This window comes from Astatotilapia calliptera, chromosome 23 (genome assembly GCF_964374335.1).
Source record: "Astatotilapia calliptera chromosome 23, fAstCal68.1, whole genome shotgun sequence".
In the NCBI taxonomy this organism is placed as follows: domain Eukaryota; kingdom Metazoa; phylum Chordata; class Actinopteri; order Cichliformes; family Cichlidae; genus Astatotilapia; species Astatotilapia calliptera.
The window spans coordinates 16,285,422-16,304,506 of NC_137443.1; the positions used below are offsets into that span (position 1 = coordinate 16,285,422).

General features: G+C 40.3%; 1 protein-coding gene across 2 annotated transcripts in view; it reads right to left on the reverse strand.

Moving 5' to 3' along the window:
- Positions 1-19,085, reverse strand: part of LOC113016298 (uncharacterized) — an 82,416-nt gene that overhangs the window by 23,111 nt on the left and 40,220 nt on the right. For both annotated transcript variants that reach the window (XM_026159037.2, XM_026159036.2), the window contains 3 exons: positions 13,132-13,231; positions 9,363-9,421; positions 6,990-7,054 (listed from right to left, as the gene is read on the reverse strand). In XM_026159037.2, coding sequence (XP_026014822.1) covers positions 6,990-7,054; positions 9,363-9,421; positions 13,132-13,231 — 224 coding nt within the window. The remainder of the gene's footprint in view (positions 1-6,989; positions 7,055-9,362; positions 9,422-13,131; positions 13,232-19,085) is intronic.

Here is a 19,085-nt window from a genome sequence, read left to right on the forward strand (position 1 = left end):
AAGTTTGCAAATTACGTACTGCAAATTAGGGCGTAAGATGTTACATCTGTGCTAACAAGTCACTGTGTGACTGTGCCACACATGACAACGTTTATACTGTCATGTTACTCTAATTTCAACCACAGCCCAAGGCAACCGTCTCAGCTAGGAACCTTTTAATGAGCTGTCAGTCTGAAAATGCAGCCGTTTCACAAAGAATGAGTCGATCCAAAAGCTTTGTGAATAAAAGGGACCACAAGTTATTTGCTCATTTATAGCTCCATATTTTCGTTAATCTTTGTCTACTAGAGTAGCTTAATATGATTTACAGTTCAAAGTAATCTTTAAAAAAAAAAAAAAAAAAATCTCATACAAGGCAACCCCTCAGTCTATCCACTGTTTGAAACAAGCTGTTCTAGCATCTCTGCTTTTAAACCTGGAACTGAGTGCATGAAAACCTGATCCATAAAACACCATACAGTTCTGAGAGTATTAATCTGTGTCCACACTGGAAGCGATCAATGGCAGCACATAGAAAGTCATTCAGAGTCACGTGGGTCCAAGAAGTGACCCTAAGGTGAGCGATTGATAAGACTAGCATTGAAAGGGCAGTATATCAGTGATCGGCATATGATGGACCCCCAGTAAATACATTAGATGGTTACCCTGGCAACCAGAGCCTGGTAGCTAGCAACCAAACATCAGCTTCAAAGTGATATCTGGTGGGGACAGCTGTAGTATGATCGAGTAACAGTTGAATTTTGGGTTTCCCATTGTCAGCACATGCGCCACAAGTCTGAAAAATATTATCCGACTCTGCACTGACCCACTGCAAAGACTTGTGCATCAGCTCTAGACATAAATCACAAGATCTAATAAGGAAGAATTGTTAATATTATAATATGTCAATATGCTATAGCACTGGTTATTAAACTTTGGTGCCCAAGTCCTATTTGTATTCATTATAGCCAAAAATAGCCTCTATGCCATCTGGCATGCTATCATTCTTTGGATTTAATTGTTAGATGACGGCACATTTAAAAGCCCATTTGCAACATCTGGACCTAGCATGACACTTTTTGCACGAGTGACATCATGGGATGAGGCTCTAGATGACCTCCATCAGCTGGTCAGGTATTTTCACACTGCCTAAACAGAAATACTGTCTGTCTGTTCAGATGCAGCACTCTTCTGAAGTAGTTTGTCTCAGAGGGAATATTCGATTACCAAGAATCTCTTTAACTCTCTTGGTATAATGTTAGCATTAGCCAAGGACTCCCCAAAGATGACACACTCAGGTTAAGAGAACTGATGCAGTTAGTAAATAAATGAGTTTTTGTGCAGTCATGTATTGTGATAATAACATATGGTTGTCAGAAAATGTCACAGCACACCTGAAAATGCCTCAGTGCACTTTAGTCATGACTCAGCATATTATTTGGAACCATATGTTCTTTAACATATATTTGAGAACTGGTGAAATTTCTCTGAAATAATCATTATATTTCTGCAATAATTCAAACTACACTAATATCTCAATTATGATATAAACAAACTGATACACTTCATTAATCTTGGTATCATGCTGAATAAAATAAAGCTATTTCCAGTCATAAAAACTACACAAATGGTGATGCCAGACACATTAAGACTCTTAATCTCACAAGGCATTGGTGTGCCCACTAAATGTGCTATTATTAGTGATAAACATGGCCGGCCAAAAGGCCGAATCAAGCCTCTGATGTGGATTTCCACTTGGATTGTCAAGGTTTTTAAAGTTTGGTGGAAATGAGCCTGATAATCCTTCAGGATATGAGTGGTCTTTGAAGATTTTTAAAACCAAACGGCAGGCTGTGAAACAGAAGACAAATCACAAGTTCTTTGTTTGAAACCAAAGGCCGTAAAGTTCAGCTGCAGAGAGAGAGAGAAAGCCAGTCACGAACAAGCAAGTTTTCTCCTCTCTCTGCGGCACTGACTGTTGGTCTCTTTGAATCGGCAGTGCCGAGTGCAGCTCTGAGAGATTTATCCATTCATTTGTTGTGGCTACGCTCGAATGCACCCAACAACACACCATTTCTATTTTATTCTACTAGTCTTTCACTCTGCAGGGTGGCTCAACAGAATTATGTCCCCAACGATAATTATCAATCAAAATTATGGTCTGAAAAATGGAGGCAGAGGAAATTGCTTACCAGGACGTCAAGCAGGAACAGGACCCCCAAAAGAAGTAGTGTGATAAGTGAGAGTGGTGAAAGAGAGCAAAGGGGAGAGAGCAGATTTGCATTCGTGCAGTAAAAGAGCGTTTTACCACCACACAACTTATAGTAACCAAGAGAAGTAGACTTTAAGCTTTTAAGAAACAAATAAGGTCAATTCATGGGCATTACATTAACTTTTGAGTTCAGCTCCAGCTGAGCTTTCAAATACTGGGAAATGTTTAAACCTTCAGCAGCATAGTGACATATGGGATTTAAAGAAAGCAATAACTCTTTTTAAAGGACGCGTTCAGTTAATTTGTTTTTCTAAGTCCCACATCAGTTTGAGGCAATGATTTATCCAGATCTCATTTCAGTGTGGGAGAAACTGCAAAAAAGAGTTAGCTACACACCTGAAAGGAGACAAATCATTTAAACTGAAAAACGCTATCTTTGCTGTAGCATTTCATCTGTTTCAAAGTAAAATGACTGCAGTTTGTTCCATTGTCTCTAAATGGAAACTGTTCATTTGTCCAATACGTTTTCTAAAACTAAAGGGCAAATGGACTGATTCTTATATAGTGGTTTTTTACTCCCCTGGAGCATTCAAAGCAGTTTATATGGCTTGTTCATACATATTTTTGTGCTTAACATTCACACTTTCATGGATGCATCCGGAGAGCAAGTTGGGTTTAGTATCTTATCCATGGACATTTAGTATGCAGATTGGAGCATCCAGGGACTGAACCACCAACGTTACGATTAGCAGATGACCTGCCCTACCTCCTGACTACAGCCACCCCGTGGCACCATAAGCAAGGACACAAATTACTGCATTCACTTAAATGAGAATTCTCTCCAAGTTCCAGTCATCCTGGAACCTCGAGAGCTTTTGCATCTTTTTACCTTCCTCTTAACTTTCCATTAATGCACCTCGACGCAGCGCTTTGCAAACAGTCAGGCTTTTCAGCAATGACCCTCCGCTGCTTACCCTTCTCACGGAGGGTGTCGATGCTCATTATCTGAATAACTATGCCTGCAGTCTTTCCCATGAGTGTAGTTGCATGTACAAAACTAGACAGATACATAGTACCTATACTGTAAATAGCAACCTAACTTAACTGATTGGGACCTGATGAATGTAAAAACAAAGACTTACCAGATTTTCATTTTTGACCTGATTTTTGTTTTTGAGAAAAATGACATATGAGGACATTTCTTTTAATTTCATTAGAACAGTGGCAGTATAACATCCTTGTAAGTGCATATCAGGCCCTTGTAGAGCTAAATTTAGTATTTTGGTCTAGACCAGCGGTCCCCAACCCCTGGGCCTCGGACCGGTATACCGGTCCATGAGTCGTTTGGTACCGGGCCGCGAGAGTTGAGGCTCAGGTGTGAAATGTTTGGTTTTCAGCGTTATTTTGTTATCGTTTTTATCGTTAACTCTGTTTTCCTGGGCCTTTTCACGTGTGTTATGAATAAATCTTATTTTTTTCGGTACCGGTACTAGTTTTATTTTGTTGTATTTATCCGTGACACATTAAAGGCCGGTCCATGAAAAATATTGTCGGGCATAAACCGGTCCGTGGCGCAAAACAGGTTGGAGACCGCTGGTCTAGACAACCCAAACTGTGATGTCAGGTCCTAGGAAGTTACAACTAAAATGGCTCGTATGTGTTAGTTTTTGTGTAAAAAATATATTAAATAAAATGCAAAAAAACCCCTCCTTTCACAATATTCCTAATGTTTGAGATGCAATATATATATGTGTGTGTTGATTAATGTCACTGATACAGTAAGATACCAAGTGTCATCCCTCGGCAAAGGCACAGTCGGACTGCAGTGGCATCTTTTGGCAGGACAACGCACCCAGTTACACTACAAAAATGTCTCAGGATTACAGCTCGATCAGACCGAGCCCCAAATTTGGCCTCGCCTCCGCATTGCCCGGATCGGATTGAGCATACGTGGGCTGACCAGAGCAATCCTGATACCACAGCCTGATGGACACACTGCAAATGTCCCCATGCCTGATAACACCGTGCACTGTATCGCTGTGTCGATGCCCTGATGTGTCAGAGCTGTTTTATAGTACTGCTCGAGAACACAATTTTCTATGACAAACTGAAGCTGAACTCTCGCAAAAGGACCAAATAAATTTACTTTACCTCTGTGAGAAAGGCCCTCAGACTGCATAAAGTAATCTCAGTGTGACTTATTTCCCATCAGTAAGAGGACTGTAGGCAAAAGAAACATTGTTGGGTGGTGACCTCCAGTAATGGCTGCACTAAACTGGGATCACACGCTTAAAACATAGCCTCTTGGCATGAAGATTTGCAGTGCTGCAAACAATCAGCATTAGCAAACTCTCTTACCGTGCATTTCCTCTCACTCGGGTCTACTGCGAGTCATACTAAGTCAACACGGTGGAGGAAATAACCTCAGTGCTGCATGAAAATGCTTGTTTGTCTGTTCAACAATGCGTTCTGTAACCTGCAGCGACCGGAAAATAATGTAAAAGCCTGTTGTACCCATGTGAAGTATAACACTTAGCTGAGGTGCTATAGGTCTGTAAAAGTGCATTTATAAAACTAAAGGTATAAGCTGAGTTTAGGTTTTTTGCAGCGCACGTGTGTTGACCAAAGGGATCTATATATGTGGAAGGAAAAGCAAACCTGTTTGAAATAACTCTGAAATGTTATCATGATTCAATAAATGGAGCCCCTCTGTGAAAAACCTGTTATTATGGAGCATTATTTTGCCACGCAACACTGCTTTCAGATTCTGGTGTATAGCTTGAACACAAAACAACAAGAATAAAAAAAAAAGAAAAGAAAAAAAATTCTGCCTGAAGCTCATAAATCTTAGAGAAGCATCCCAGAGGAGAGAGACTTATTGTGTGGAGCTGCTGCAAGTTGTTTTGCCAGAAGCCGATCAGTAAAGTACACCAAAGGTCAGATACAACCAATTGTGGGTTGTAGCTCAGTGAAATTTGTCATGGGTGTGCAGAGAGCATCTCATACAGCAGTGATACATTGTATTTGCTTAAGTTTCACATGTGTTCGCCTTGCCAAACCCAATTATTTCCAGATCGGAATTTCCAGATTTGATTGATTTTGCGCCGTGCATACCCGCCTCACTTTGTTTTAAGCTGTAGTGCCAGCACACATGAAAATGTGCCGTTAAAGGAGATACGATCAAGCACTGAAACATAGAAGAAAAGAAGACAGAAATGAGCCTGAGAGGCAGATTTAAAAAAACAATAGGGAGAGATGGAGTATCCTGACCTTTACAGCAGTGCTTAGTTATATCCTAGACTGCCCATAAGGCAAGCAGATAAAATGAAATTGGCAGAGTGCTCCTTTAAATTTCTCCATTTTTTCCCCTTAATAAAAAGTTGACTTTTTTCACAAATGGACGGGATGACACACACTGTGAGATACGACCAGATTTCCTCAGGTAATACTCTGGGAGAATATATTTCTGTTGTGCTGGGTGAAGAACAAAATTAACCACGCAGTGGCTGCCTACATTACTCACTATGTTTACAGACTTATTTACTGAGTAGAGGGAAGTTAAATACCAGTTTAAATATACACCAGGTGCAGTGTGACTCCAAACTCCATCCTGTTGAGGCTTGTTTCTCTGTCGCGAGAAGGAAAGGGCACACTAAACATTCTTCCTAAATGCAACTGACTCTTCAGCTGCAAAGTGGGGGTTCAATAGACAGTGAAGGGTCTGTGCTCTCTGGTGCATTTCGAGTCCTTTGTGGATGGTTATTTTGCCAGATGGCCTTCTTAAACTCTGGGCCACCGTCCTTGCTGCTGCTGCTTTTACTCTTTGCTCTCTTCAAACGTCTGCTGAAGGTCTCAGAGGATCCCACCTTCAGAGCCAGCGTATGTGACCCTGAAGTGGTCATATGTGACCATCTGGCCATAATACCCTATGTCAATCATACTGGATCGTATACAGCTTTAACAGTTGACATTTGACATATGGCTTAAATCATTCTTTCTGAACTATTTCATTCTTTCTTAGGAAGACAGCCTTGCAGCCACTTATTCCTTACCTATGCGGAATTACCCAGTAAAAGCTTATTTGCTATAACTACTAGCAAAATTATAATAAACGACAAAGACTTTAAGCTTAATGATGATTGTGCCTAAAAGATCCTGCACAGTTTCCTTCCTCAATAGTACCTGACCCTCAACCAGGTTGAGAGTAGGTTGTGGGCAGGTTGTGGTCATTGTTCACAGAAATAGTCCAGCACCCTGTTGTGCTCTCTGGGTGATAATACACCAGATGGTCTTCTGGGGGAAGATAATTTCTATAGTTAATGGTTAAGAAGCAGCAAAAGTGCCAATTGCTTGCCTTACATTTTAGTAAGTACTGAAAAAGCAATTTATTTCCACATAGACTGCAAAAGAAAGGGAAGGAGCTAAAGGATAATTAAATATAAATAGAGCTATAGCTTATAACTCTTAACAGACTGGAAAGTCTATCCATGCTTCTTTGTTAATCTCTTATTCTTCCAAGGTTGCAGTATGGCTGGACCATATCCCAACTGACATTGTGCTCAAGTCAAGGAACCCTGGAGCCTGGACTGGATGCCAGTCCATCACAGAGCTAAGAGAGAGGCCTACATACAGTCAACTTAGAATCCTCAATTAACCTGGCATACATGTCAGAATTGAAACCACAGCACCTGAAAAACTTCCTTTTTCAGACCACAGTTCTAACCATGATATGACTGTGCCAACCAATATCTGGAAAGGAATAAAGAATCAAAGATCAAATAACGAGTAAAGTGCTCACCAGAGGATGTTGAGCACAGTGCAGGTTGTCAGACCTCCAATCACTGCTCTCCGAAACCACAGGATCTAAAGATGAAGACAAGAGAACACGATAACCAACATCCGGCTCAAGCAGCGTAACAGGAGAACATTGTGGAACAATTGCACTACGTAATCACATAACTGCACAGGTGATAATACAGAGTTCCTCAAAAGCAAACTTAGTTGCTACTATTCCAGTCGTGCACTTCATCTAAATGATGCTTAGGCAAACTGATCAGTGGCAGAGAGAGAGCATCTTTGTGGGTCTGACTCTTTGTATATGGGCCGTGGATGTGACATGGCAGTTTTACTGTATCACAAGAAATAAAAATTTAATTACCTAGTACTGTCCTCATGGTTAAGAACTTCTCGTTTGGATTTAAATTGACCTATTGTTATAAAACCTCACTTCAGTTTTCATTTTTAAAACCTTTTTTTGGCCTGATTTAAAAGGTATTTAACTGTAACTGTAAATATCATGTAATAACAACTGCATGTAACCATGTAATTGCCACCCATGAATTAAGAAGGGGCAGCTTTTATAAATAACATGCTTAAAAAAGCTGATACACACCTCTGGCATAACTGTAACTATTTTAGTAAATGACATTTTTTTTTTCCATACATGCATTTCTAAAAATGTAGTTATTTTAGGTTGAAACACAATATAAATGCTTCAAAATTTTTTATATACCTTTATATTTTTTAATTTTCTCTTTCAATATGATCTTTTATAAAACAAAAATATTGTTAGTTATATATTTGTATATATATTTTTATATGACTCCAACTTAGATGCTAGCCTCTGTAGTCATGCAGGTGCTTGTTTATATGAACGATTCCATGTTATTCTGACAATGGCTTTGAAACATTACGGCAGCAAAATGCAGGCCTGTAGTCAGGAACCCTGTGATATGAAGATATTTACATCAGGATACTTTTTTCATTTCAGAGTAGCAAGTGTGTTTCTATTCTGTCTTTATGTATATTTTCAATTGGAGGATTTTGGAATGGCAACAAAGTTATATGGCATATCTCCACTTATGAAGAATGGAAAAAGCAATCAATCTGCATCTTCTGTACCTGGTTTTCTAGACGTGTAGTAAATGAATAGAATTTCTCATGTTATTTTTTGTTAATCACTAAGCCCTTTTACTCTTATTTATTTATATTAATAAATGCTTTTGCATGTGTCCAGATGATAGTCTGAGACAGGAGCTTGGTCAATAAAAGACTAGACTGTGTGGCTGGGAAAGAGCCATGACCTAACAGCATTACTTCTGACCTGACCAATAAAGACTGACCCATCCTGCAGGTAGGGTTAGTGGCCTATCAGAAATGGTGAGATACAGAAAAAGAAACCTGAATTTTTCCTTCCACAAACAATACCTATCAAGAATTCTTTATTTTGAGACCTGGGGTCTAGTTTCCCGTCATTCTGTATGGAAGTGGGCAAAACTCTCAGCCGACTGTTATTCTGCATACACCACAATCTGCAGTGCATGCCTTTTAAACAGCAGAGAGACCGGCTGGAGGCAGTTTTCCTTCCTCTCGTAACACTCAATAGGAGATACTGGAAATACGACATTTGATTTAAGCGATTGAGTTTAACTGTTTTTTTCTTATATGCCATTTGGCACATGACCCTTGTAGTAGGAAGCCCGGCAAAGCTGTTTAATGTCCAACCTGAGCGTGCCAGACACCTGCATTTCCAAATGCACCATCATAAAGGTAACATCTCAAAATTTCAGGGCTGCAAAGCATATGTCTGGACCGTACTGGGGCCAGCTTACTGTGCATCCAATATCTAGATGCATGCAAAGTCATATATTAACATAAAATCAGAGTAAAACAGCTTAGTGTTGTGAAATGATTTTAAAAGGAATAAAATAATGGAGCAATTTTTGTCCCGATTATGACAGTGGGTCGACTCCAAACACTTCTATCTGAGGCAAAATAGGCTTGATGAGTAAGGTCTCACAATAACTTAATATTTCTACATGAACTGTTTGCATCAGCGTTAATTAAGGAGTTGAGATGTTCCAATTATCTAGTTAATCTAAGGAACACTTTGTTGTCAAACCTTTCTGCTTCAGTGCTGGAGCTTAATACCAGGAGCCATCAGTAGAATAATAATATGGTTGACCACCTGTGTAAGAGCCTTTCAGTCCTAATTCTTCTCCGAAATTCTAGTTTATTTCTCACAGTGATGCCCGTCTCTCGCTCTCTCTTTCTACGACCAACTCATGTTGAAGAATACGAACACAGTGCTTCCCAAGCCATTTCTGAATTCAGTACACTGAGTCCACAGATCAGCGGGTAGTGCCAGGTGCAGTCCTAAGATTAGATTTACCTGTGTTCTGTTGTGTGAGATCTGTGAGAAAAGCAGAGGCATCACGTTTACAATCCCACCTGTCAAGACCAAAAACAGAGCAGCGCGTCATTCATATGATACCTCCGTCTGTAATCTGTGGGCTTTTTTACTGTTCCTCAGCACAAAAATGTTGATATTCAATATGAGAAGGGAGGCACAGAAAATACCCAAATAGGTTTCCAGCTATCACTGCTTGAAATAAAAACATCCCAACAGTATTAACTTAGTAAGGAAGCAAAACTAAATTATGGAAATACTGGTATCATGAATCCCACCTTCTTTTATTAGCATTTTAAACATTTTTTTGTCAGAAACTTTAGTTTAAATTCAAGCAACTCAAAAATTAAGCAGAAAATATAAAGCTGAAAGTGTCAAAAGCTGTAGTTCATTGAGAGGCCTCTGGTTCCAAAAGTGAGTCCGGTCCTCTAGATTCCCATTTTAAAATGCACCTTTTACAGTAAAAGAAACTATGTTCTATATTTGGTTCAACTTCACATTTAACGACAGCTGTACAGCATTTATTAAGGCTTAGTTTGCATTATAAGGGGCGTGGCCATGTCAGATAGCTAGAGCAGCTCCCAAAGCTACCATGTGATTGGCTTATGCTCACTAAATATTTCATCATGAGAAGCAGCAGATATGTTGGGTCCATTTTTTGGAAAACTTAATTTCTGAAGATCTGAAGATTTGTCTTTGCAATTATGGTATTTTGTTTCTATATTAGCCAAATCAAGCGCTGTCACCAAGCTGCAAAAGTTTCCTTGCTTGTTTGCAGTTCAGTTCCTCAATATCATGGCACTTTCTCCCTTTAAAATTCCATTTAGAGAAATCAGTCTCCAAAGGTAGCAGAGAAATAGGTCCCACCCTGCTGAGCTGCACCGCATTAGTCTTGGTTTTGGGGGAGTAGTTTTAGAGTTTCAGCATAGTCTGAATGTTGTTTGAGAAGCTTTTAAAATCCTGACCGGATTTCAGAAGAAAAAGTAATCCATTTTTAATCTTGGGAAAATGATTTAAAGTTGTTCTGTATACTGTTCCACACAACTAGCAGTGACAAACTGCAAAGCAGCTGTCATAGCTGGCAGTTTGCATGTTCAAATGGCTCTCTGAAGTAATGGAAGCGGGTAGGAAGTACAGTCAGAGCTGTCACAGAGATGCTAATGAAACAGAGCAATCACCCCTTAGCCTGCCACAGCTGATGTGTTGCAGTTACTTCAGGAAGTCAGAGTACTCGCTGGTACCCAAACGCACACACTCACTGACACACACACACACACACACACACGACTCTCCATCCAGCTACCTCCATCTGTTAAGTGAGTCTTAACAGTTGTTCTGACTGAGCTTGCTCTAACTTTTGTTAGAATGCATTTTGGGATATTCCACCTTCTGTTTACTTTAGTCTGATATTTAAGGCTGTGCAGCGAAACCGAAGACACTGACTCATCCTCTGAAAATGTGTTTTTGTGAAAGGAGAAGCTTAACATAAAATGTAGTGTAAATGTAAATTGCTGAAGTACTTCAAAGTTTGTCATTGCTTTGTGAATATTTAACACTGTATATAAAGATGGATGAAATTACGCCTTCCCAGAAGTGTTGCCAATATGCGCCCTAAATGGGCACAGGCTTCCTCTTCTAACAACAAGCTGGGATGTGGAGAAGTGGCAAAAATCTGTCTATGCAGACATATCGTTGGGTGGCTGGACAACTAGTAGGTAGTAGTAGTCCAGAATTTGATGGATGCACTACACAAAGTTCAACACACATCTGTGCCGGGCAGCAGGCAGGACTTTGATGTCTGGGCTCCATCTCCCAGTAATTCCTTAACAGACTTTGGTTTCAAATGACAGCCAATATTGCAGTGTTCATTTCTATTTCTTCCTCACTTCGAACAGTAGGAGAAGATGGCGATGGATCATCCATCTGTACAGTCTGTGGTTTAATGTTACAAAGTGAAGACAGACGGATGAAAAGAAAAAGTTGAAAAGAGTGAAAAAGAGCAGACTGGACATATGGAGGTCACAAAGAGCAAAAATCAGCACAGACTACCATGACGTCACAGATCCATTACTAGCTGGTGCACTAGATTTTTAAAGAAGATTTATAAACAGTTTAATAGATTTGTATTCTAAAGGGAATTAAAGATATTCTCTGTCGACGCTAGATGTTTGTTCCCAAGTTTAAACAACGAACAATCAGAGGGCTGGACTTCAGAAGCAGTGCTTCTTATGTTCTTAATCGCATGTTTAAAAAGAAAATCTTTGATGTAAAGATGAAAGTTTGACTTTTCCAGCACTTTTATTGTTTGTATCATTTGACTGTAGAAAAGAGAGATTACAAAAAATGAAAAAAAAAACAAAACAAAAACAAGAACAAGTGATAGAGAAACAGTTTTTGTTTTGGTTGTGTCTATTCTGAATATTTCCCTTCTGTTCGGATGTGCAGGATATGCGAGTATGCCTGCGTGCGTCTCCTCCAGCGTGTTAAATTGGCGATCCTCCAGCTAAATTTTCACTTGGGACAAAGTCACAGCGAGGCAAATCTGGTGAATACGGCAGCTGACAAGCAGACTGTGTTGGTGTGGGTTAAAAAAAACAAAACTAAAAGCACTCTGAGTCAGCACATGATGGCACTCTGCACACACCACAGTTCCCGTTGATTCTTCTGAATGTTCTGCAAATCACTCAAGACGCTACAGTAAATGCCCGTCAGTCCGACTCCGGGGAACAAAGATCAGGGTGAACAACTCGAAAAATGTTCCTGGTTTTGTCCCTTATTTGATGAGCTGCTTTCGTGCTTTAAAACTGGACTTTTCCACTGAAACTATTGAAAACTGCTCATCCTGGCCCACCTCATAGTTTTCTAGTATTATAACAATCCTAGTTTGTAAGATGACCTTGAACAATAAATTGACCAAATAGATAAGGTTCGTGATTTTTATGGTTCTGTTCCCAAATTCTGGGAATAACATTGAGCTGACAAGATCTACTTGGTGCAACTGTAGATTTGGCGTCCCTGCCAACTGTTATATCTGAAAAGACCAGAGGCTTTTCTTTTGTATTTCCTCTATTGAAAGAGATATTTGCACTTTCACAATTTTCTGGAAAACTGAATCAAGTAAGGTCTTCCCAGCTATACTGAAATGAGCAATTCCCTGTTGCACATATGACTTGGCTCACTATTATTTATGTTGCTATGTCTGTAAAGTCTCATTCTTCAGTGTATCTTTGCAGTAAAGAGAGACAAGAGTAAGTGGTGAAACAGCAGTGAAGTCAAATGATCAGTCAGAATTCAAATAGTCAGCCTGTGCAAACAGTAGCTTTGCACACATCAGGTGCAGTACTGGGCAAAAGTTTCGAGCTGGCTCTGATTTCTTTATATTTTCCTTGGAAATAGCATTAGAGGAACAAGTCTTAAAGATACATCTACTCCAAGTATTCATAATACAGTCTGAGGATCATGCAAACTGTGGGAGAAACCACAAGATGGGGTTCTGCCAGGAGTTCAAAGGTATGCTTTGGTTACACTTGAAGCCCATTTAAATAACTTGTTTTCTCATTTCTTAGGAGATCTGTTCATGTAATGAAATTCCAATTTTGGTAGCAGCTGGAATGGAAAGTCAGACCGTCATTAGCTTCAACATCCTTTGCAGTACAACAGACTGGAAAAGGGCCACAAAGACACAATGATAAAAAGAAGAAGACAAAAAAAAGGAAGACTGTGAGCTTTATTGCACAAAGCTGAAGCTTACCCAGAGCCACTGTGCCCATTAGGAAAGGTTTTCCCATCTGACTGAAGTCACTGCTGCTCTGAAGGCCGACCTCTGACCCCACTGCAAATGTCACAGCCACCTGAGAGACACACAGACGAGTTCACACACACAGGCCTTCTGTTACATCTCAGGCAGTATATTTTTCCCTAGTTCTAAATAAAAGAAGAGAAACATCAAGTTTTTCTTTGTGCAGGAAGATAATTAATTCTTCCACCGTAACACAACCGAGACAGGACAGTTACATAAAAAAAAACAACAACATTCATTTCTTACTTCTAAAACAAGTTATGTATAAGCACTTTGGGTGACTTGTTATGGTGCACCTGCCCCGCTGTAGGTACCAAAGCACTTTTTAATCTCTTAAACTTGCGAACCCTGGAGAGATAGCAGGTTGGAAGTTTATATTGACATCGAGTGAAACAACTCTGCTATCTAACAAACTTTCAGCATTGCTGTTAGTTTCTCATGCTGACACCACAACATGTGCAAAGGGAAAAAAAACACAAACATATGAAGAGCACCAACATTTCATCAGCAATCAGACAAGCAAAGCTGTGCAAATTATGACATTTTTTTGTGTGTGTTAGTCATACTTCCCATCTAATATTTCAGATGCTATCAACTGTTTCTAAATTGCAAAAATACTTTAGGGCAAATTTACCACACAGCCCAAATTAGTAGGTTGGAAACATCTGGGGTTGATCTACTAGTAATATGCCAAATTATGAACTGAGGTGTACCAGTAATGACCAAGGCACTTTAAGAAGACCACAAAAATTGCATGGAGCCACGAACAAGAAGAACTGTGTCAGGAACCGAGACTGTGCTGGCAACACATATTCAGCTTGTAACTCGCCATCCAACAAAATACTCCAAGCGTACGTTTCCTGAATGAGTTTTTCTTGGAAAACAGCAGAGCAGCACAGACTGAGAGAGACAGGAAAAGAAAAAAAAATCTGCAGTATAATTGGAGGTCTTAGTGGACAAATTGAACAATTTTAGTAACATCAAAATTGCAATGTCCAGCCTGGCCACAAAAGGGACGCATGAAACACGACTGAGGGCAGTGTGACTGCAGCAGAAGGAAATTTCTAAAAGGATATCACAAAATTACAACAGCAATGGATGACTTGAAGTGACACAAGTAGTAAATAGTCATTTTTCTACTTTCACACAGCCCGTGTAGACTAATGTCTTTTTTCCAAACCAAGTTTAGCAAGCTGGAGGTCTGTGGTTCTGATGAAGTCATTTTCTGGCCTGAACAATAAGCCTCTTGCTAGTTTTCTTGCAGTTATGGGACAGCATTTGAAATAGTTATAATCGCGACAGATCACCACTACATTATCAGTAGTGTTAAAGCACTGGAACTTGTTTTTTCAAAATATCCAGACTATACCTGTAAGCATCTCAGAATAGTTTAGACAGGGGTGTCCAACTCCAGGCCTTGAGGGCCGGTGTCCTGCAGGTTTTAGATATCACCCTGGGCCAGCACACCAGAATCAAATGATTAGTTCAATACCAGGCCTCAGGCCACTTCAAGATATGTTGAGGAGGTAATTTAGCCATTTAAATCAACTGTGTTGGATCAAGGACACATCTAAAACCTGCAGGACACCAGCCTTGAGGCCTGGAGTTGGACACCCCTGGTTTAGAGCATTTGCACAGCCTTCCTCATAGTCATCCCAACTCATCAGAAGTCAGTCACCTCTTCCTTTGCTGGTTTTGAACAGTTTTATTCTTCTTAATAATGGCCTATTAAATGTAGACCAAGTGTAAAATGTAAAAAGTGTATAGATAAGAAAATATGAAAAGCATTGATATTTCAAGTTGGACAACAGACAGAGATTTCTTTTATTATATTAAGATTTTAGAATTATGCTACATGATAAAAAAGCATAACTTATCATGTTTATAATCACACCACAGACATGTCGTATGAGCCATGTAATACATACAGTGAATGCATATGTTTTATACATTTCTTCCCCCACATGTGGCCTGAGGGACACAGGATAAAGACTAAAACACAAATCTCAGCAGATTCTTTTGCGTTTATATTGTTCTATGTTTTGAAGTAGTGTGTAATGAATGCTCAGTATCGGTGCTGTGATTACAGGCTGTGAATTCTGAAAATGTGTGATTCTGACCACAGATGAAGCTGTTTTGTTGTGCTGGTTTGATTGTTTGGGAACACTTTGAGTTTTGTGAATGTAGTTTGAAAATTGAACTTGATGTTTACAGTTTAGAGAAGAGGGTGGAAGGTTTCAAGAAATGAGTCTTTGCAATCGTGAAAAAACTGTAACCCAGAAATAAAGAGTTGAATTGAGAACTGTCCACATTTGAAAGAAATGAGCTGGTTCAGTTTTTCCAGCGCTGACCGTAACCGCCAACATAACAGAGTGCTCATAAAGAAAGTGTACAGAGCACACTTTGTGCTGAATCAAGCTGGAGGGTAGGCTTTGACTTGATCTTTCATCCCTCCTCAAAGATGTTGTGCCAACATGACTCACTTGTTGACTTTGATTTTTAGGTTACATTGTGCTGTGTGATGCTTTCAGCAACACTCCAGTTTTGGCCTTTGGCTTTTTGAAGTACACAATATTTGCAGTATGCAAATATCGACTCCACAGAGAACAGCTGTAGTTACTGTACGCAGTATCTAAATTCTCTTACTGACCTTTGGTTATTTTTTCAAGAATGCAAAATACATTAACTTTATCATCAAACCATAAACTTTTACAGTCGCCTCATGCCCTGAAATTCTTTTTCTATATTATGATGTACCATATGCTCAGTGAGGTTTTTATTTGGCCTGAGCCACTTGGTTTTTAAACACAGATGAAATTGCTTTGAGGATATCGTTTGATTATTTTCCCGGAAAAGTCAATCATTCCATGAATGTCGTTTGAAAAATGGGTTTCTTGTTTACCGTTTGGAGTAAAAGATGGAAGGTTTCAATGAAAGAAATTCAAGAACTGAAAAACTTTCTGCAATTTCATGTCAGGCGAGTATTTGTGATGTCTAATTTTCATTTCTGCAGCATCAAACAGGATTTGACAACATTTGTTGACATTTTCCATCTCAGGCTGAGAAACAGGAGACAAAACCCACGCTGGAAGCTCACCTGACGTGAACAACAATAGTCATATCAGAAATCAGCTTAACATTTCGTAAGATGAGTAAGTGTGATCTGTATGTTGCCAAAACATGAGTGCAAGAGCAACTGGTGTTTTAGTGCACAAAAACACTATGCACTTTTTTTCAAAAGAACAAGGAAGAGGAAATTGGGGTGAAGGAGACCGGTAGTGTTAAAAACAAATGAAAAAAAAAATAATAATAGCAGCAAGTTAATTAGAGGTGAGGAAAAAAAAGGGATGGGCTGAAAAGCAAAATGTGGAGAAAGACTAGAAAAAAATGGGAAAGAGAGAGGAGGACACAGAACTGGTTTTAATGACTTCAAAGTCCTAGACACATATTTCAGCTGATGCTTTTAGGTTATTTCGTAGTTGTTTGATCTAATGTTAGTCCTAAGAATTAAAAAATTAAAAAAATCTCCCCCTCCTTAGTGACATGGCACCTGACTGTGTCCATGAAAGTAGCATAAGATTATGAAAAATAAATGCGGTTCAAATAAACCTGACCATAAGTTCCATTCAACCTGAGCCTGAGGTTGGGAAGAGTCCCACAGCTCTGGAAAACCTCCTGTGTTGTACCAGTGCCAAAGACTTCACGCCCCAAGGACCTCAACAGCTACAGGCCGGTGGCTCTGACATCCCACCTGATGAAGACCCTGGAGCGGTTGGTCCTGGCTCAGCTTCGGCGCCTAATAAGCTCATCACTGGACCCACTTCAGTTTGCCTACCAGCCTGGCATTGGAGCGGATGATGCCGTCATTCACCTCCTACATCGTTCCCTCGCTCACCTGGAGACCGCTGGAAGCACTGTGAGAATCATGTTCTTTGATTTCTCCAGTGCCTTCAACACCATTCTTCCCTCGGTTCTAAAGGACAAGCTGGTGAACTCTGGAGTGGACCATCACCTCACTACCTGGATCCTGGACTACCTCACCGACCGACCACAGTATGTGAGGACTCAGGGCTGTGTGTCGGACAGGGTCGTCTGCAGTACGGGGGCCCCACAGGGAACGGTTCTGGCTCCGTTCCTCTTCACCATCTACACTGCAGACTTCTCCCACAATTCCACCCAGTGCTTCCTGCAGAAGTTCTCTGATGACTCTGCAATAGTCGGCCTCATCACTGATGGGGACGACAAGGAGTACAGAGGACTGACTCAAGACTTTGTGGACTGGTGCTAGCTGAACTACCTCCAGATCAACGCCAGTAAAACCAAGGAACTGGTGGTAGACTTCCGCAGGCACAAGCATTCTCCACTGCAACCACTGAACATCCAAGGTATGGACATTGAGGCTGTGGACAGCTACAGGTACCTTGGTGTTCATCTGAACAATAGACTGGACTGGACTCATAACTCAGACGCCCTCTACAGGAAAGGGCAGAGCAGGCTGTACCTGCTGCGGATACTCGGGTCGTTTGGAGTGGAGGGCCCACTCCTGAAGAAATTCTATGACTCTGTTGTGGCTTCTGCTATCTTTTATGGTGTGGTCTGCTGGGGTGGCAGCATCTCTGCTGGGGACAGGAAGAGACTGAACAGGGTGATCCGAAGGGCCAGCTCTGTTCTAGGATGTCCTCTGGACCCAGTGGAGGTGGTGAGTGACAGGAGAACGGCGGCTAAGCTGTCATCCCTGATGGACAACATCTCCCACCCCATGCAGCAGACTGTGACAGCACTGAGCAGCTCCTTCAGTGGGAGACTGCGGCACCCACGGTGTGGGACGGAGAGATTTCGCAGGTCTTTCCTCCCCACTGCTGTCAGACTCCATAATAAAGACTTTAACTGATCAAGCACACACATCCATACATATGCAATAATACTAAGTGCAATAATCCTTTCTGTCATCGTTGTATTTTTACTCAGTTGTATATAGTATTTGTATTCTATTTTTATCTTATTGTATATTTATTTTATTTTATTCTACTGTATATAGTATTTTATTTTATTCTATTCTGTACAGTTGTGTACTGTATTTATTCTTATTATATTCTAATTTTTGCCTCATAACTTTTGCACTGTCCACTCCTGCTGTGACAAAACAAATTTCCCACGTGTGGGACTAATAAAGGTTATCTTATCTTATCTTATCTTAAATTCTGCCTCCTCTCACCCTATCCCTAACATCCTCCTCTGTCACACCAATCCTCTTTTCCTCCTGTCTAGCAGCTCCATCTTCAACATCTTTTGTCCGATACATCAACAAACCCCTTTGTACATGTCCAAAGCATCTGGGCCCTGCCTTTCAAACTAACTTTGTCTCTGAACGACTCAACCATGTACTCATTTTTAATCCCGTCCCTCCTGGTCAATCCCACTGAAAATCTTTAGCTTCTTCAACTCCACCACCTCCTGTCTTTCTGTCAGTACAATAGTCTCCAAACCATACATCACAGCAGGTCTCACTACTTTCTTGTAAAGGCAAAATAATAGTCTGATCCAAAATTTTCCCCAATTTCTAGTCACGCACATGAAATGAAACAAAACTCCAGCTTTCTCAGCAATCCACAAATGCACAGCTTTAAAACAAGGAAGGATTTCCAAGTTCTGTTTTGTTCACCTCAACCAAGGAAAAATAAAAATTTGGAAAAAAAAGTAATGAAAGAAAAGAAAGCTAAACATTTTTAGGTGCAGGATATCTAAGACTTTGAAGCAGCGGTCAAGTCACTGGAGAGCTCCCATCGAGGAGATGATCACCCAGGTTACGCAAACCATCGTGAGGTTTGTGTAAGAACAAAATAATTGGTAATATTTCGAGAAATTTCCTCATTGTTCCACAGGTGGAGCACGTTACATTAGAGAGA